The following is a 21274-nucleotide window of genomic DNA, read 5'->3' on the forward strand; positions in this document are numbered from 1 at the left end:
TATATGTAAATGTATTGATTTGAACAATTTTATAAAGAACTGTACGCAAACTTCCTATTAATTAGACAGTTTAGTGGATAGACTTTTTATAGAAAATGGATCTGTGAATTGCAAGCAGTAGGAAAAACAGTCTTTTTCCCTGGGTTTGTCTTTCGTGCTTTTTCACATATATTATTTGGTGAAGATAAATAGGTTAGCACCCTAATAAAGGTTATTTTAACCTTTGGCAATGCTTCTTTTTCAACCTGCCTTTATATAAGACAAGAAAATTAGGAAAGCAAGCTGGGCACGGCTGCATTCTTATGACTGCTAAAACTAAACAATGTTTCAAGCCAAAAAAAAAGTAGTGAGTATCATATGGATTCCAGAGAAACATTGCAATGATTAATTGACACCAAGAGATTTTATAGATTTACAAAAGTTGGTTAGAGTACATTCTTGTAAGAAAATTAGAAGACAAGCATAGTTGTGTAGTTGTCCATTTATAAGAAGGACATATTGACAATTAATGGAAAAATCACAACGTTCTGTTAAGAAAAACATTCAAGAAAATTTTATTGAGGAATGTCTTCTCCAAATGTAATTTTTCCTAGCATAATCTCAGAAAACTAACTGTTCTCTCAAGTTCTAATACATATATATATATTTATATGTAATATAGGTACCTATGTCATTTCTCTAAATACATATGACTAAAATTATGGAAATAATTTATTTCAGAATATAGAAAAGTAAACAAATAATGAAAATTTCAGGGATCCTAAAAGTTTTCATTCACAAAAAGGTCGAATGTATACATAATTAACTCTCCAAAAGTCTGAATCTTATTGCAGTTCATGTCAGTCATTCATGACCTATGTGTCCCAAACTTTTCTAGAAATGCATTTTTGTCTTAAGTCTGTCAGTGTTCAAAGGAAGCTCTGGGTCCTACATCTTTTTTTGAATACAGGAATAAAAAATACAGATGCGTAAATGGTAACCTCAGCTTCAGAGGTTAGACATGGCTCAAGTAAGCACTGGAAATGTATGCTTCAAAAATCTTTTAGGATGTATACCCCCACCCCTCTCAATAAATATCAGGCTCCTGGCACCTTCAGGCCACTCCTCAAAATGGCTCTAAGACCATGCAGTCTTTACCCATTAAAATGACAAGAAACTTCAGGTCTTCCCCCTCCCTGACTCTACCACACTAGACATATGTCCCTATAAGCCTTTTTCTAAGTTCTTCTACCCCTGCAAAAAGAAACAAACAAAACTTTCAAGGGGCAATGAATTAAAATCCCAACAAACAAAACTGCGAAGGGACCCCTCATCCCCACTCCTTAAATACTGTACATTCAAGGAATACACAATTTCAAAGGAAGATAGCCCAAAATGTTCTATCAGGTTTGAGGAATGACTACTAAAAACACAACAGAAAAGAAAGCTGTACTTCAGCTTGCAGTTTTGTTCAAGGAAGGGAAGTCAGGCAGAAGCACAGGGTAATAAAAAATCGACTAGTCACAGGTAGTCATCTAACCTTTAATATGTTTCAAAGTTCATGTCACATGAGAAATTTGATTCAATTTCAAGACAATTTTTCATTTTTGTTTAGAAGTCCTTATTTCAGAAATAAGAAGAAAAAAGTATTTGGAAGATAAAGAGCAAAGGAGGACTAAGTTGTAAGAATGCTGAAACTGATGATAACAAATCTCTAATTATACTAAAAATGCTTAATTCTAAAGAAGATATGTCTTAACCATCTCTCAGCTTCACTTACAGTGTCCTCCTTCTATGTCCCTAGCACTGACTCTTGCATTTGAAATAGATTATGCACAAATGAATCAGCAAGTTTAAATTTGTTGATGCATAACTGTAGTCTCAACACCTTAAATCTTTTGGGACCTGCATTGCTACTCTCTGGGAAATTCAAGAGCTTCAGGAGCTGATTCTTTGGGATGTTTTCCTGTTATAAACTCAGATTTGTGAAAAGATCAATAGCTACTGCTATTTCTATATCAAAGTAAAATTGTAAAGTATTTTCCATACAAACAAAAGGACTAGGCTGAGTACAAGGAGATGGTTTTAACAGTATTTAGCATTTATGATTCCTTAGCCCCTTCCACTCATGGACAAACTAGACATAAAGTTAAACAGTTTTTAGCTAAATTAAGATTGTGTTATAGGGCATGGGTGGGTTTTTTTCTCCTTCTCTGTTTCCACTATTAGAAACTCAAGAATTGCATGGTGAAGAAGGTCCATTAGGACCCTAGATCCTTTTCTGTGGTGCTGCTTCCTAGAGAGTCAGCCCCTAGCCGACGGTGTTGCATGGGGTGACTCTAGCCCATATATTGGACTTTGCACTTGCTCTTGTTGAACATCACAAGGCTCTGGTCAGCCTGTTTATCTAGCCTGTACAGGCTGCTCTAAGGAACACTCCGGTCCTCCAGTATACTGCTGCCCCCAATTTGGTATTATCTGCATGCTTGCTGAGATGGCACTCTGTTCCATTATACAGGTTGTTAATTAAAATATTAATTATTTTGGTCTCCCTACCATCCACGATGGGCTCCATTAATTACTGTCCACAAGTTGGATTTTACACCACAGAACACAACTATTTGAGCCTGGCAGCCCAGTCAATTTGCCTTATGGTCTACTTGTCCAGCCCATACCTCAACAAATTTTGAGAATAAGTCTGTGGGAGACTGTCAATGGCCTTGCTAAAATAAAGGCACGCAATATGCATTGCACTCTCGTTATTCATAGCACCAGTCACCCTGTGACAGAAAGCAATGAAGTTGATCAGCCCCTGGGAAACCCATGCCGGCTGCTCCCAATCACCTTCTTTCATGGGTTTACAAATGGCTTCTGAGAGGATTTGCTCCACAACCTTCCCAGGAACTGAGATTAGGTTGATTGCCTCTAGTTCCCTGGATCTTTCTTCTTGCCTTTCTTGAAGATGCGTGTGGTGTCTACCCTTTTCCGGTCACCAGTAACCTCCCCTAGTTGTCATGACCTTTCAAAGATGATACAGAGCAACCTCAAAATGACATCAGGCAGCTTGCTCAACCCCCCTGGATGCATCCCATCTGTTCCCTGGGACTTGTATATGTTCAGGTGAGTTAAGCTGTGCTGTGGTTGGACAACGCCTGCTATGTTCTAAACTAAAAGGACTTCAAGCTCCAGGCAATGAGACCTGTATTAAGTGTGGAGGAGAAAGGAAGCTGGCATCACACTTTCCTCTTTGGTTCCTCCAAAGGTATTGCTATTTAAGTCAGTTACAATATTGGTTGCATCAATGGCCTCTTCTCACAGAAAACAGACAAGTCAGTCAGAAAAGCTCCTCAAAATTTTAAATAGGCATTACTAAAAAATCTTTTTCGATGGAAATCAGCATATGAAGACATGCTAAATATCAGACATTTAACTACATCCTTTAAACACAATCTATACGTACACTAAAATGTCAGTTTTAACATTACACAAAAATTAAAGAACTTAGGGAAGATATATTCAATGATATGGGATCCTTAGCTCAGCTTTCAAGAGACTCCAAATGCAAATGTACTCATTGAGAAGAACTGATGGCTCTGTTACTACTTCCATTTACAATGATGCATTTGGTTTAGAACGATTTTTCTTTAAGGCTACAGTAATGAGTCTAAAACTCCACAGAACTAAGACTTTTTCACTTTTATACATTTTTGTATTGCTTGGCCTGTTTATTCAATTCTGATGCTTGACTTTGTCTTTGGAGAAATAAGAATAGGAAGCATAATTAATGACATCACTATACTTTGGTATGTCATACAAGCTAAATATCATTTAGAAAAATACTATGCCATTTAGCTAAATACAGGTTCCAAATGATATCTTTAGTGTCATGCATCACTAGTGGGCTTTCCTTTGGAAAGTATTTGTTTGAATCTGGCTATTTAACCAAGAATTAGATAGAGATAAGCCGATAAGAGATAGTTTCTCTTTAAAAATGAAAAGCATTTCAGGTGGCATTAAGAACTGAGATCTCACGGTGGAAGGCCAGAAAGCAATCAGAGCACACTGTACATAAGCTGTGAAACTGGAGTGTTAGCAACAGCCACAACACCTCATAGCTGTGTTTGTGTTTATTTTGTCAGATACTGCCTGCAACAACCTACTTCCAAGGCCAGGATATCTATCAGATAACTGAAAAGAACAGATTTCAGCATTTTAGATAAGCATCATTGCTGAAAAAGGTAGAAAGAAGGTTTTATGTATCTTATGATGCCACAGACTGAGAATGGCATGCAATTCATTAACATAGCGGCTGAAGAAGCAGGATCATATAAAGGGATTTTTGATGCACACTCACTGAAAATATTAACCTTCCAATATGTTACCTAGGAGAGAATTTTCCCCCTCCTTTTTAAAAGAAGAGGATAGATCCATCTATGTAAATGAAATTTTCATCATACACTTTTTTGCTTTTCTACAACACCATAACTGTATAAGAAATTTGATGAAAAAGGATCATATTCTTTGCAGTATACAATACAAAAAGGCTGGATTCTGATCTGACATTTATAAGCAACTACAAGAGCTAGACAGGCGTAAGAGTGTCAAGACACAAGAAATGTTACGGGGACCTTCTAATCCATAGGCTACACTTATTTCCTGGCACTAGGCAGAAAACAGCCATCACTGTCACAAGGCCACAATCAGAAGCTCACAGCCTGAGACAAACCACATCATGAAGAATGATCTGAAAAGAAAACAAAAGATGGTGTATGTATCTCGTTTGGACATGTGATAAGAATACTAAAGGTGGGAGATGTAAAGAAATTGTTGTTCTGATTGCTGTTTACTTTTCAAACAAACGAGGTAGTTTTTATTCTTCTCCCTGCCCCCCCTGAGAAAAAGTTCAGCCATTTTGCATTTGGCTTACATCATATTCTCATCAAAAAAACAACAATGCTGATGGTTACACGGTACAGAACGTCAAGAGCTGTGTTAAGCAAATATGTTGTCAGATTTTGTCCACCAGAGGTAAAGTGAGCTCTGCCTTGTAGATCATTTGCTACATGGATGGACTGCTGATGAAAGGTTGCCTTAAGATCAGCCTTCTGGAGCATACAGGCTGGAATTCTCCAAAGTCCACATGAAAGACATGAAAATATCACTAAATACCAGGCTCATACTTTCTGAGACATCTGTTGGCCAGATCTTTCATCTCATCTGGGATAGCCTGTTTGACATTGCACAATACAACAGACAAAAAACACTACTGCCATCAATTGCCTTTGAATGTCTTTGGCAACATACGGGAGCTGATATGAATACAAGAAGATATCAGTAATTGTTCAGGTGAAATGATTACTATTCATACTATTGTGAGCAAGATAAAGGCCCTTCCTCTGGCTCAATCACATGCAATACATTTTTCATGAGATACGCTGCTGAACTCGTACTAAAAATATACCGCTGCTCAATGTGCATAAATGAAGTAAAGAAAAGACCAGAGTTTTCCCCATGGTGTGTCACAGCCTCACCTTCCACAGAGAACTGGGTAAGCTGAGTTTATAATGAAGATATTAAACAGTAATTTAATGAAGACTGGTGCCTAATGACTTCTTGCATTGTGATATTTGCAAATGGTTTAAATAGGTGCTTGCTCACTAGTGGGTTTGAAGAATGCTAGTTAACATCAAATAAAATCGTTATGACTGAAATCTACATACTGGTATAAAAAAAGCTAACAATGACTACAGCACAAAACAGTGGATTATTCCAAAAACTTTTGGACAAGATTTAGTGCATTTGTATTGGTTTGCAATAAAGAAAGGTTTTTCTGCCCTTCTGTGTCATTTCACTCACCCTATCCAACAGTGAAATCTGCAGTACAAAATGGTGTCCAGATATTTTTCTCTTCCTTCACACCCTAGCATATGGGATCTCTTAGCCCAGCAATATGTACTCCTCCCTACACACTTGTTTGAGGCCCAACAGATAGCCACTGATATCATGTGTCATTACTTGGCTCTGCTTCAGCGCTTTGCTATAAAACACTGAGGCCAGAAAGGAGGGAATAGGAAGCATAGGCTGTTCCAAGCTTCTGCTGCTTGTTTCTGCAGAATTAGAAAGTCCACGTGATTTGGTATCACCCAACTGCAGAGAACGGAACAGCTAAAGACACCTGGAACTAGGCAACCTTGTCCTGAGGATGGCCAGTCTGGGCTAGGCAGAGCAGAGTGTAGGCCCATTATAGTTAAGCCCCACATTTCTCACAATCAAACTCTTCAGCACAGACAAGATATATGCTTGGAAAAAAAAAAAAAGAAAAAAAAAAGAAGGAAAAAATATGACAAATATTGCAGGGTATAATTCTAGTTACAGCCATCAATCTTGAACACTGAAATGCTCACTCACTGAACAAAGTATAGCCTTCATGGGTGTATACATTGTAAATGTATCCCATATACTGCTCTGTAGAAAACATATGTTCTTGTATTTTTCATCACAAGAAGCTAAGGGCATGAGTAACTTACTTGACATCAGTCCCCAGTTCAGCCTTTGAGCCTGCTGCGCAAATTAAAATGTCAGCTCGTGGTTCTCCTGTCATGCCCTGAACCTAAACACTTTCTCTGAGAACTGGTCCCTGAACCCAGGTTTTATTTCTTTCATAATAAATTCAATAACAATTTGGGAAAAAAAAAAAGGAAGAAATGCGTGGCAACACCAGAGGGTGATACAGTGCAAGCCTCTGGCCTTTTCTTCCTGCCTCCCCCACTCCTCCTTTTTCTCCCTGGCCCCAGGAGCACCTGCCCAAATGCGACTGCCTCGCTGACAGACAGATGGAACAAAACTACTACATGTAGTTTTCAGTTTAGCAATTAAAAAAAAAAAAATAAAAATAAATCATGGGATTATTTGGGCCGAACAGAGTGAAACAAGAATGGCTCAATTGAATTACAGTATATAAGACTCTGGCCTACTGGCTGAATAATTCAAAACAGGATATTTTCCTTCTTTAATATATGAACAGATACTTCCTTCCTGTGTGAAGAAATAAATCCTTCAACTTTCTGCTTTTTATTATTTTAGAAAGAAGCCAGGGATCAGAGAACATCAACTAATGAGACTGTTCTTTTTTGTATATATATTTCAAATTAAAATGAAAAAAATCCTAAAATTTAAGCCAGATCTCTATGTTTACACACACACATTTCCTGTCTACCAAATGATTCCTGGGACTCCTGCCTCTAACATTTTGCATGCTCTTACAATAAGACAGTAATTCTGAAAATGTACCTTAAAATAGCTGCTGAAAGGGAGATGAAAAAAATAAAATTACTCCAAGTCATCAAGTCATTGGTAACAATTTCATATAAAGCCCAACTATTTTCTAAGGGGAGGGGAGTGGCAAAAGAAGGCTGATACTCAGATGACCAAAGACTTATCAACCGTAAACTGCACTGCTCCAGCTAACAACGTATTTGGTTTCATAAGTCTCCATGAGCCATACAAACATGTGACCGTAAATAGGATCTAATCCTGCCAGTAGCAGGGCTATCACATCAACCTCCTTTGCAAAATTACAGTGGAATATTGACAAATGGCTCTTGCAAAGATGCAGCAGCTGAGTAAGCACATTCAGAGACAAGGGTTCATCAAAAAAATCTTCAGTCATATCCTCTTAGGTCTCAAAGGGCCACATTGCTATCGGTTTTCTTTGCTTTACCTGAAACCATTAAAATAAACAAAAAAAGAAGCCAACGAATGTGAACAATTAGGGAAAGTAGTACTCCAGCCAAATACATAGGTAAGTCATCAAGAGCTGCCTTGCTATGCATACTGAGTCGAGAGCTTCCCATGTACGTTGCACCTTTTGAGGCTATAAAAGATAAAACTGGCTTAAAGATTCTTTTCCTTGCTTGCTGAATGACAGCATTGATCCTGTAGACATTTTTATTTTTTACTTCATCGTCGCTAAATTCTGTTTTGAATGTGTTGTTATTCCTCAAATTCATTAGGAGCCTTCTTTTATTTCTTAGAATGGAAACTTCTAAGCCAATTTCAATCCATCGAAACCAACAGGACATTATGAACTCTATATAACTTGTAAAAATTACTAGTAATTATTTCTGGATTTTGTGCATCACAGACCTTCTAAGTGTGTTCTTTTTCTGATTTAACTACAATTCTCTTAATAATTTACTACTGTAGTCAGACTTGTGACCTTTTCAGTGCTTTACCTATGTAAGAAAAGAAGAGCTAATAAGCCTACTTCACCTCTGGTTTTGGGGGTGTGTTCTTTTTATTGGAACAACTGCAACACTGAATCTCAGCTATATTTTGTGTATTTTCAGCTATATTATTGTTCTTATTCTATCATGACTATGAACAAAATACACACTGAAATATTGTTGACATTATAATCTGTTTCTAAAATACTAAAAAGGTAAACATTTTAGAACAAGAGTAGCTGTTTCCTTATTCTCATTTGATTGTCCTTAAACTATAGAAATATATGGGTTTCTATGGTGGGTGGGACATTATTAGCACAGTAACCACCAGAGCATTTCAAAGAGCAGGAATCAATTAATCCATGACAAATACATTTAAATGAGCTATATATACCAAATGCTTCTTTATTTCTGGACATCCAACATGTTAATTCTAGCCCTGGTAGTCCTTTCAATTTCTTTTATTTCCAACAGCTACACGATTGCTTAAGAAGAATAATATTTCATTTTTACATGAAGCTTTTATGCTAATGACTGTGCTTACTTCAGAAAACGTGAAATCATCCACATTTATTTCTTCATAGTCATCCTCCACTTCATCACTTTTAACAGCTGCAAGAGCACTGGCCAGTTTCTTTCGCAAAAGAAAACCCTTCCAAAATGCCTAAACAAAAAATTTAAAGCATGTTATACAAAGCCATAGATCAAACCCAAATCCAGATTCTCTACGTTATCCCATTAGGAAGATAAAACATCTTGGGCCTTGGTTTAATAGCTCAATGATCTGTTTTTTGAACTTTATGTGACATTTAAAACTACAAGACAAATTAAATGCCAGCATATGTCTAAAGCTTAGAGTACTCAAGAGGCTCTCCACCAGTAAGCAGAAAGGAATCCTGCAACTCCCTCAACTACAAACCTGGGTCAACTAATTAATTATTTGACAATTCCTTCAGGGACTATTATAAACTGAAAGGAAAGGCTACATAACAAAAAGCTGAGTGTCAATTTTCAAATTACTGAGAATAAAAATACACTTGTACTAAATGTCTTATAGTTTACAAGTAGCAATTCTTGGAGACATCTCATGCGATTGACCTAGGTCAGTTACTCTTTCTTAACTGTCTAAGATCTTTATTTAAAAAAAAAATATTACTAGTAGGCATAATCATATCTAAGAAAAAGCAGAACATTAGGAATTAAGTGCTAGAAGAAGAGGAAGGGTGTTAGGGACACATGCCAAGCTGTAGAATCAGATCCAGGAAAACACTTCAGAGATCAAAATTACATAGATGGAATTAAGAAAACTAAATTCAGAACAGCAATTTTCCCCCAAGGATTTAAAACACCGTGCCCTAAGGATTTAAAACACCGTGCAGAAAATATCCACTGTCCTGAAAGATGTAGTGTTGTCCACATTTAAGGGCTTTGCAATGAAGGCACTAAAATAGGAAGGTTAAATCTCATATTCTGGCTTAACATTTAGCTTATTGATTTTTAGGAAATGATTTTCTAACTGCAGAAATAATCGAAAATATTACTGGTTTTACACACACAATTCCTTGTTATTATAAAAATAATTAAATGTATTAGACAAGCTCTCTTATAAATTCATTGTTGCTTTTCTCCTACAGATCTTCATAGCCATCCAGATAAAATATCCTGATACTACTGAGTGATCAAATGACAAATATATTTCATTCAACAAACACAATTAGTTTATACAAATGCAAAGGAGAAAAGCAATCCTAATGGTATGTGCAGAAGGATAAACTGTAAGGCAGCTGTTAACACAGATCTATGAAAGCACCAGATCACTGCTCAGTCATGATCAAAATGAAAATGTGTATGTCAGTAGTTTTTAAGAAACAAGATGAAAACCATCTTACTGTACAAATTTGTGATATATCTGCCTATGGAATTCAGTTCTAGTCACTTCTTTAAAAAAGATTCTAATAGAATGAGGTAAAGGTTCAGAGGGACAAAAATACAGAAGTACAGAGTAATGTGAAAAGAGATTAAATGGACTAAACTCTTATTTACAAAAGAGTGAATATGAGGATAGATATAAGAGAGATCTAAAAATCCATAAAATGCACAGAAGATAAATAGTGAAAGACTTTATTTTCATATTAACTTTGGAAGTTATCAGGTCTGAAACAAATCAAAGGAAGCACATTTTAACCACTATATAAATTTGTGAAACTCATCACTTTAATATATAGTAGAGGTGAAATATATAAGTAAGTTCAAAAATGGATTAAATAAGTTTATGGAGATCAACTGTCAATATACTAGCTACACAATATACTCCAGAAACAAATTTTAGCTCAAGTTCCCAGATAACTGACTTGTTCTGTTTCTTAGTATGCACATTTACTAAACATTTTGCTACTGCCCATTTGTTGAATAGATACTAATGAATCACTTGGATTTTCAGTCTGACAATGGAACTTAGGCTCCTAAATCACTTTGGCACTGCTGACATTTTTGTAGAAGACTTACAATACGAAATGTTTTTAACTTAACTTGAAATCTGAAATCAATACAGGTTCCATTTGCTTTAAAATGTAGAAAAACCCATGAAACCCGGCAACTTGGCAGGTCAATACTATATCTGGTTAGCAAATGAAACAGAGCCAAGGCATGGACTTCCACATAGTAATCGATTCTGTTTAACTGTTAGCTCAGTATCTACCGTAGGACAGCCTGGGCCACAGTCTGTTCCCGCTGACAGTATGGATGAGGCAATCCTGGTTTTGGGAGATGGGGAGGGAAAGAAAGACATGGATAGGTAGGATAGAAGAGATGTGAAGAGCAGTTAGTTCCATAGATATCAGACATGATGTACCAGTTACTCAGCATCTGTCAGTTCAATAGCATAGACGTACCCCAGTAAGAATATGGGCACAGTATGTCTTTAACACAGCATTAGAATTAAATCAAGCAAAACTAATTTAGGGAAATACTTGGTGAAAAAAGGGAAAATATTTTTATGCTTCTATAAAACTTTTTGTAAAGAAGGCTTACTTTATGCTGATTAAATAAAACAAAAGATGGTTAATTATGAAACTATTAAAAATTCATAAACAAAGAGAGATGATGACAAGTACACAAAACTAGTGAGATTTATTTCATATTAAATTTGCAAAATAAGTAAAGCAAATACCATAAACCAACCTGGATTAATGTGGCAGCTTCATGCTTCTGTCTCAAAGCTTCTATAGACTGGTGATTCTCTGTTTTGGTGCAGTCAGTTTTCCTCCTGGCATGGAACTGCCGCCAAAGGGACTGGATCACCGATGCTGCCATATGTAGCCTTGTAAAGAAATAAATACCTTTATGAATGACATAGCCTCACCAGTACGAACGGATTATCATAGGTGCCAAACTATAACCATAAAACATAGAGCTATGCATTGAGACAAGTGGAAGGCTCCACCGTTAAACTGTTAAGAAATGACAATCCGGATGTGAGATATACGTTCAGAAACACTGAAGGATATTTACATCACATAACTTTGTAAATCCAGTTATCTAAGAGGACTAATCTCTGCTGGGTTCTGCCCCCTGTATATTCACCAGAGAGGAAGAGTCTCCTCAAAGAAAGGATTAGGAGCAGAAGTGGTTTAACAATGACTGAATAAACTATTGGAAGGGTCCACTTATCTCCACTGTCCATATAAAAAAACCCAAACAAACAAAAAAAAAAACCAAAAAAACCCCAACAAAACCACAAAAAACCCGAAGCCACTAAAGACAGCTAAATGCTGAAAACTGCGCAAGCCAAGTATCTCCAATGGAGCAGACAGGAAAAACTGAGAAAGTGCAATTTCATCTTCTGCCTACTTTTACCCTTCAGTTTAACACTGCTGACCACCGGTTATATGTGTACATTTTCTAATTTGTTCATTGTTTATCAAACTGTACAGACTATTTAGATTTGTTCAGTGACTGAGCTTTCTAAATACATGTTCAATTAATTTATACTGTTGGAGAAAAAGTTTAATGGTAGCTGTGGACGATGACTTGGAATCCTTTCCTCCACAAAATCCTCATTACAATCGGACAGTAGGTTTAAGAAAAGACATCTACATTTCCCCCAGCCTTTACATACTTTCTTTCCTTGTGTGGTGTATCTATTTAAATAGAGCAAAAAAGCCAAAAAGCTTTTTCAGCAAAAAAGCACAATTCAGAGGTTAAGCCAGATTTTTTTTTCCTGAAATGTGTTTATTAAGTTTACCAACTCCAAAACTTGGTTTATTTATAAGCTTTGCATCTATAAAAAGCAGTAGCTGAGTTAAAAAACAAACAAAAAACCTCCAACCTCTAATGGCTTGTATTCTGCACTGAAGAGAACTGTCCAACAACAGATGTACATATGCATTTAAAACATCAACTAAAAACTATAAATGAACTATTTCAAAAAGACTTTTCTGAACTATTCAACTTCCATAATAGACTATTGTACTCTTACTTTCAGCTTCCTGAGAGGCAATGATGAATTCTATGGTCTTCCTGAATAATAAATTTTATGACAAATTATTACTGCCCTAAGTACCTGCTAAGCACTATTTCCCATTTACCATAAGTCTAAACAGCACGAAGAAGCACACCTCCCATGCTTGCTCTTCATAGTGTTCTCAAGACATGTTTTTTGAAACTGAATTCTTATAAAATCATAACTGAATTGTTGAACCTTTAGGGCAAAAATTTCAGCTTCTGTTTTCCCTGACTGTACATCCAGAACCAGCAGCAAACGCATTCCAAAATGGTAATAAACCAGTCTGTTTCACGCGGGAGAATATTTGGGGGCACAGAACAAGCTGAACTGGCCTCTCACCCCTGCCTCTACTTTTAAGAAGCGGGTTGAGGCATGTTGGAGGAGTACCAAGGGCAGGGCAGGCTGCTAGCTCTTCAGTCATCACAACAGCAGGAGACTGGCCTAAGGTCAAGGGAGTAGGATGGTAGATTTAAGCAACTTTTCCCTCTTGCCTTCTACATGATACTGACTGTAAACTCTACGCAGATGAATCTAGAATGCCTAATGAACAGCGTAGCATAAAAGCCTTACCCTACTTTGTAGTATAAACTGTCCCAAAATTCCTGCAAACCATCCAGCATTTTCATCCCTATCATTCTATGTGTGATTGAATTGGTGTCATAATAAATTTATTGCAAAAAAAGAAGGAAAAGGTAGGAAACAAAGAGAAAATTTCAAAATTCTCTTACTATACAGTATTTTAAAATTATTTTAAATACATCTGTATCTATATTCTAATATATCAACTGACAGAATACCACAAATGATTGTTGTTAATATGGAAGTCTAGTGTGCATCACCTTAAAATAACTCTTTATTGTCTAGTATGCTTAAAAACACCGTTTTATTAGTACAAGTTCTGTGCCTCTGTTTTAAACAAGAAATCCTCACTCCTATTGCCTATCTGTATAATCTATTTGAAGGCAATTTGACATCTGTCTTACCTTTCTGTATCATTTCCAAAAAGCTGAGGATCTTTTCGCATCTTACTTGCTACTATCATTGACTGTTGCAATGTGAGTTGGGCTGACATGTTATTCTTGCCTTTGCTCTCCTCACTGTAATTAATACAAGATTCAGTACTCTTCTGCTTCACTCTCTGATCTTCTTTATTTTCCTTTTGATGCACAGGTATGGAGGAGTTAATGAATGGGGCCTGAATATGGCCAGCAGCAATCCATCTTTCGGAAGGATCCAACAAGACCTGTTTATTTTCTGTCGCACCCATGATAAAGAGGTTATTTTCCTGTAGGCAGCCAGTGGATGTTTGCTTTAAACGATTTTGCAGTGCTTCTGGTCCATCTCTGTCAGTAATGTTTAGTTCACCGTACTCATGTGCATATCGATGTCTGATACTAAGTTTCATCAACTGATTAAAATACCAGCATTGTGCCTCTGCTGAATCAATAGAAGAGACAATTCTGAAAAAAGACAAAAATGTTTTCACGTGTGTTTCAGACTGTAAGAATGCTTTTTCAAAAAAATATTCCTTCTATTATGTTCTAAACTACCTTGTATTTTCAAGTATCCTTACATGTTTCCATATTCTTATAGTGAATAGTAATTACTCTGATTGAAAACCAGTTTCAGTGTTTATAAATTTTAATTGCATTTTTTTGGCAGCATTTAAAATATACTTATGTATTAGATTGCTTATTTTACTCTGATTTTTTTTTTTAAAAAGGTTCCAGTCTGAAATAGGCACGAGGGCATGCATTTCACTATTAATTTTCTGTGTGTTTAGAGGCATATGAAGCTGAAAATTTTGGAGGATTTGAGTCAATTTTGTTATAAATCCTGTAATAGCCTTAATAATCCAATTTTATCTGGAAACTATGAAAGCTAATATAAAAATAACAGTAATTTTAAAATTCAGATTAGAACTACAGCAACAAAACCCAAACTTAGATTCAAACCAACAAACCGCAATGCCTAGAGATAATTTAGGAAAACAAACTTTTAAGTATTATTTTTATCAATATAAGGGAAGGTGCTAGACTGAAGTAACAATTACCTACAAAGTCTGGCTCTCATTAGTTCTTTGTGTTATACCATCTAAATTACGAGGACGAGTAAGAGCAAATATGAACTAATTGTTACAGGTAAAGAAGGCTGGCTGTATTTTGACAGTGTTTGTCCATTGTATTACATAGCAGGTACTTTTGGAATCACAAGAAGGTTTTCCTTTGATAGCATAGATAGATGCGGAGATCTGTAAACTGGCGCTATTTTCAGAGAAGCACAAAGTGTAATTCTAGGTCAGCAATCCAAGAGAAAAAGTAGAAATGAGATCAATTCTCTTAGGAGTCTGGAAAAAATCAGGTCCTAAGATTATAGTTTGAATAATAGAATTTTCCTTCCTGTTCATCATTCTTGAAAGGTGAGTCTTTTGTAAGGTTTTATTGTGAAAGACTCTTTACCTGTACAACTATTTCCTCTAGTGAAGTTCAAATAAGAACTTTTTAGATTTTTAAGAACATACAGAGTCAGATCTTACAAGAGTAAAAAATATTCCAACTCTTCCTCTGCTAGTGCAACTTCAGTGCTATTGGACAAAATATGAATGGCTAAATTGGAAGCCAAATCCACGCACCCTAATTACACAACTCACTGTGCATTAGCTGTACATTTGATTGCCCATTACACAATATTGTTCCTACTCCTGTTAATTCCACAAATATGACAATTTCTAACAATATTTAAACCAACGCATATATTTGCGTAAGGATCTAACAAATTCTAGCTGCCTCGTACTACAGGGTAAGAATAGCAATTTCTTCAATATGAAATACTTGAAGCATTAGTTAAATAATTTAGTTAAATACTTTAAATTAGTTGAAGTGTTTAAGTAGATAAATTTGGGACAAAATCATTATTAAAATTCTACAAAACAGACATTCTGCGAAGACAAAAAAAAACCCAACAAAATTCATTCCCACCTGTTTTTCCTTTAGTTTGTTTTAGTTTTGTTTGTTTATTTTATTATTTTATTTGAGGATTAAAATATTGCGGGAAAACCCAGAATGTTTTATATATTGAGTAAAATAAACTTCTGTATGAAAGGTGTACTCTGAGTATACTTGTCCATTCTCAAAAACCAGAAAAAAACCTAAAACAAAACACCGTAACAGTGAACAGAGTAGGATACTTGTGCATCCTCTCGTTTGACACATGCAGGGGCATCTCAAGAAGCTGTTTCACCCTTCCAGCGGCTATGAACATGACAAGCAGAAATAGGAGGAGAGGTTGAAGGCAACTGAAAATTCAGGCAGGGAGTAACCAGGGTCACCAGGGATCATGTGTTACTTTTTTCACAGAAGCTGCTTTTGTGCAGCTTTTCCAAGCAGTGGTTGCAAAATACAGTCAAAAAATACACTGTGGGCATGCATCCTATCTCCCAGCCAAGGTGGGAGATAACTCCCACCTACTACTAACTCCTACTAACTCCCAAGGTAGTTTAGAACATCTCCCATACTCCCTGGCAATCCACTATAGTCTGATTTTGTAGGATTTTTAGGCTGCCCTCTGTCTATCAATGGCTTTACTCCTAGGCAGATCAGCCTAAGTTCCAAGAAACTACAAAGGAAGCTGTAGTGACATCTCAGGGGATTATGAAGTGGCTTGGTAACTGTATTTGGGGTTCTCCTGCAAAGCTGAAGCTCTAAACTACAGACAACAAATATTAAGATGGGGCCTGAGTGCTAGGTGGCAGTCAGCTTGGTGGTTCCCTTAGGTGAACAGGGATTTCAGGCAGCTCTGGAGAAAAAAAAAAGAGCTACTCAATAGGCTTGGGGTACAGCTATCCTACTAACGCACTCCAGCTTTCTCATTGTCTCAAAAGGACTGCATTCTTGATACCAGAGACATGTTCCTGAAGACTGCTTATTCAAACCACAGAAAGGAAGCTGCTAGAATGGCAAATATGCAGGACTAATTTACTACTTTAATGGAAAAAAACACGTATGAGGAAAGAGAGAAGACAAAGTAAGAAATACAACAGTATTAAGTTTTTTGATACCACAATATTTCCTTTTCAGTTAATGTAAATGGGTTGTTGTTTGCCTTTCAGACCTTTTTTGGCAGTATAGGTCAAGGGGTTTGGTCACACTAACTCTTCTGGAATTGCTTCTTGGTTAAGATACAACCAAAATTTTAAGCATAAATTGGCATTTAGACAAAGCAAGAAATGGGATTATCCTGATGGAAGCACCAGTCTCCTTCCTGCCTGGCTGCTTAGTACGTAATGAAACGTAGATGAATATGGCAGTCTTGCTACAGGAAAGTATTTATGGCTTCCAGGACATACCCTCGTGTTCAATGGCTACCCACAGCTTTATTTTCATCTTAACAAGTGTAAGAAACTTATGCTATATGCAAATTTCAGCAAAGCCACAAAGGATGCACGTCTTTTGCAGTGGGAGAAAGAGATAACATGCCAGAAGAGGAAGGGATGGATCTTTCATAGCAATGTACAAATGTGCTAGAATAGTGGCCCTGATAGCACCCAAAGACCAAAACATTACTTTCACAAACACATGCTAAGAGCAGAAAGCTACCTGTAGCTTTCTTACCAAAAAGATAACTCTCAACTTGTGCTAGGATTTTCCAGGGACTTTGAGGAAAGATAAAAGCATTAGAATGAGATCTTAATCTATTTGGAAATTCAAGTCAGGCATTTATTAATGACTGCTACACCTTCAGTCCTAACATCAATCCACCAAGAGTATCCATCAGTGTCATCTTGGTAAATTTAGACCAAACCCTGCTCAGTTTCACGTGCAGTGTTTGGGGAAGGAAGAGTAGTGGTGGGGAGGAGCAAAGCCCCACTGATACCACCTAGGAAGTGTAAGGACCCACGCACAGGCTGACTTAACAGATATGGAAAGTGACAGTTATTCATCCCTAAAGGCTTTTCAGTAGAGTTTAAAGCAGCCAAAATGTTGCCACTTACAAAGTTTAAGGTGGCAGTGGAAGCTTGCTTACAGAGCTGACACATTTTATGTAAAATTTCCTACCGCAATTGCATCTGCAATAACTGCCAGGTTATTCAAAGAGCATCATTTTGTCAGAATGAGACAGTAAAAATTATATGGAAAAGTCAGCAGAACAAACCTCCTGGAGGCAAAATGGACAGCGGACAAACAAGCCGATTCTAATCGGCAATAGCAGTTTTCTCCTGGTAGTTGCAGCTAAATCATCAATAATATTCTACCCCTTTGTGTGCTAGTTAAAATTTTGCTCAATGTCATGTTTTTCCCTTTGTGGCTCTGCTGTGATTTTCATAATTCTGATACATGGAATATTCAGGTAGTACACTCCAATTTTAAATGAGCTTTTGTTTGTAATAGTGTGGTAAAATCTAATTTGTCTTGGGGAAACTTCTATAAGCATCATTACCGATGTGCAACTGCAGGTTACAGAAATCCCTTACAAACACACGAAAGAGGTCATTGTTTACATATTCTCTCCTGCAATATCATTTATGAAATTCCTGTAATTTTCACTGCATTATACATACAGTATTTATAAAGTTCAAGTTCCACGAGCCAGATATCTGCGTATCTGATGACTGAAAGCAAATTACTGCAGCCAAGGTGTCATATTATTTTTTGTATGATTACTCACTTCAAAACATCTGAAGATTATGTGACAGAAAGCATTTATTAGAATAGAGAAATTTAACTTTAGAATATGTTTCATTCTTAAGCATGGCAAGAACAGTGAAGTTTCAGGCAGAAACAGCATAGACAATTTAATTGGGCAGCAGTGGTGTATGAAACATGGATTAGGGAAGCAAGCAGTGATTACTTTTGGCAGCTTACATACTTGAGGTCGCACCTACAGGGGCTCATAACTTAGCAAGATGTGAAACAGACAGAAGTTTGCTCTATTGTTGGCCTGTTCTTTAGCAATGTCACATTAATTCAGTCAAAGTATTGCAGCATGTACATATAATAGCTATGCTGTTAAGGCTTATATACACACAAGTTGTTTAAAGTTCCTTTTATGAACTGCAGTTTCCAATGGTTTTCAAATCATCCATAAATTTTACTTTTAGTCAAAATAAAACATAGAGGGCTTTAACACACAAGAAATTCATTTTAAGACTAAATTTGATACAAGATGCTTCAACCACGTCAAAGGTACAAATGTAAAAGATTGTGAATGAATTCTCAAAACCTTAAAAAACCTACAACCCTCCCTCCCTGCCCTCCCCCCCCCCCATTCAGGAAATAAGAGACGTTTACATAATTTCTTCTTCCTACTATTGTTCTCAAACATCTGCAAGCTTTTTCAAACAAAACTTACAGAGAATTATAGAAAAATTCTCAATTAAAGGAACCTCAGGAGGTCCCTAGTCCAATCTCCTACTTCAAAGCTGGGTTACCTCTGAGATCAGACCAGGTTGCTCGGAGCAGCCGAACAGTCAGGTCTTAAAAACCTCCAAGAACAGAGACTGCACAACCTCTCTGTGCAACTTGTTGTGATTCATCACTGTCCTAACAGTGAAAATGTTTTTCCTTATGTTCAGTTGTACTGGGTCTGGCTGGAATGGAGTTAATTCTCATTATAGCTGCCCATATGGTACTCTGCTTTAGATTTGTGACTGAAACTGTATTGATAAAACACTAATGTTTTGCTGAACAGTGCTTGGACAGAGTCAAGGACTTCTCTGTCCCACTCAGCAAGGAGGCTGGGAGTGGGCAGGAGGCTGGACGCAGCCGAGACAGCTGACCTGAACTGACCAAAACTATATTCCATGCCATATAACATCATGCCCCACAATAAAACTTGGAAGGGAGTTTTTCCAAGGTAGCCATTCCTGAGAAAATGGTTGGGCATCAGCATGCTGATGGGAGGTGGTGAGTGATGGCTTTGCATCACATGGTTGCTTTCCTTTTTTTTTTTTTTTCCTTTTTTTTTTTTCTTCTTCCCCTCATTCCAGCACATGGTCTTGACACTTTGAAAGGTTTAGATTTAAAAACTGCACAGAATACTAAACATGGTCTTCTGATTCTCTCTCTCATCCTGCTGGTGGGGGGAGTAGTGAGCCAACAGCTGGTGGGTGCTTAGTTACTGGCTGGACTCAACACACCACACCACACCAGTCTGAACCTCCCGTTTCAGCTTAGGTCATTGTTGCTCATCTTCCTGTCATGCATCACTGCAAACAGCCCGGCTCTGTCTTCTTGAGCACTTGCTTGAACCCCCTGACCATCTTAGGGGCCATGCACCAAACTTATTCCAGTTTATCAATGTTTTTTATGTATTGGTGACCCAAAATATGGGGCACAGTATTCTAGATGTGAGCTAATAAGGGCTGAAGAGAGGGAAATAATAACTTCTTTCAACATACTAGCTATGTTCCTGTAGATACAGTCCAGGATGTTCTTAACACTGCTGGCTCACATTCAGTTTCTCCTCTACCCAGATCCAAAGGTCCTTTTCAGCAGAGACATTTCTCAGTCAGCCAGTCCCAGCCTGTTTTGTTGCAAGGGGTCACTCCTTCCAAGGTAAAGAACTTTGTACTTGTTGTTGTTGAACTCACAAGGCTCTTTTTGGCCTGTCTCCCCAGCTTGCCTAGGTCCTTCTGAATGGTAGCCCTTCCCTCAGGCATGTAAACAGTTTCCTCCAAATTGTCATCTGCAAGCATGATTAAGCATGCACTCCATCTCCTGCTCCAGGTCTTTGATAAAGATGTTAGGAGGACAAGTCAGCCTCCAGAAAGCAGCGTGATCCATTTACTGTTAATAGTTAATGGGCGGTCTGAGCCTGACTGCTCAACAAATTTCTTACCTGTCTAGCTGTCCTTTCATGCAGACCATGGTTAAATGGTTAAATAAATCATTAAATTTTGTGAATATAATCTTTCTCTCCCATTTTTTACCATCTTGCAGAAATGTATGTGAAAGTTAGGTCCTTAGATTCTACTACAGCTCTCTCACAAGTCATATCCTAATTACAGATTGGCATTTTTCTTCTGCAAAGGATACTGATGAAACAGGTCCTAAATCTCAGACATAAGAAAATCTTCTCTACGATAAAGGAGGAGGAGTACTTTTTTCTTTTGCCTCTCCTCTTTTCCTTTTAGGTAAAAAAAAAAAAAATAATGAAAGAACACTATTTCAAAATGGTAAATAGATTACTAAGTATCAGTTTCCCACCTGCAAACCAGAAGCCAAAAATCACAGAAGTGGAGAAGACATATCTTGAGCATTTATTGGAGAAACAGATGAGTTCTAGGAGCCACCTAGACATTACAACTGTCATAGAAAACTGTAGCATATAATTTCTCCCAAACTACTTTCAATCTAATTCTTAATACAAACCTCTTCTCATATAAATCTGGTTTGTGAGCTATGAAGATGTTATCGCAGCTTAGTAACAGCTAATAATACATCAGTGTAATATGTTGTTAGGTAGTAACAAGACACCATGGATATACAGGCCTATATGTAAATGCAAAACAGCTAGATTCTGAAAAAAAAAATGTGGGTAATTTTCCTGAACAAAAAAATTACACAAG

At 37.0% G+C, this 21274-nt stretch overlaps 1 protein-coding gene across 1 annotated transcript in view; it reads right to left on the reverse strand.

Annotated features, from left to right (window-relative positions):
- The window catches only part of LRRIQ1 (leucine-rich repeats and IQ motif containing 1), a 111319-nt gene that overhangs the window by 60342 nt on the left and 29703 nt on the right, over positions 1 to 21274 (reverse strand). Inside the window, exons 15-17 of the mRNA XM_009882621.1 lie at positions 13692 to 14168; positions 11385 to 11523; positions 8749 to 8868 (exon numbers count right to left, since the gene is read on the reverse strand). Coding sequence (XP_009880923.1) covers positions 8749 to 8868; positions 11385 to 11523; positions 13692 to 14168 — 736 coding nt within the window. The remainder of the gene's footprint in view (positions 1 to 8748; positions 8869 to 11384; positions 11524 to 13691; positions 14169 to 21274) is intronic.

Source organism: Charadrius vociferus, unplaced genomic scaffold (assembly GCF_000708025.1).
Source record: "Charadrius vociferus isolate BGI_N301 unplaced genomic scaffold, ASM70802v2 scaffold72, whole genome shotgun sequence".
NCBI lineage: Eukaryota > Metazoa > Chordata > Aves > Charadriiformes > Charadriidae > Charadrius > Charadrius vociferus.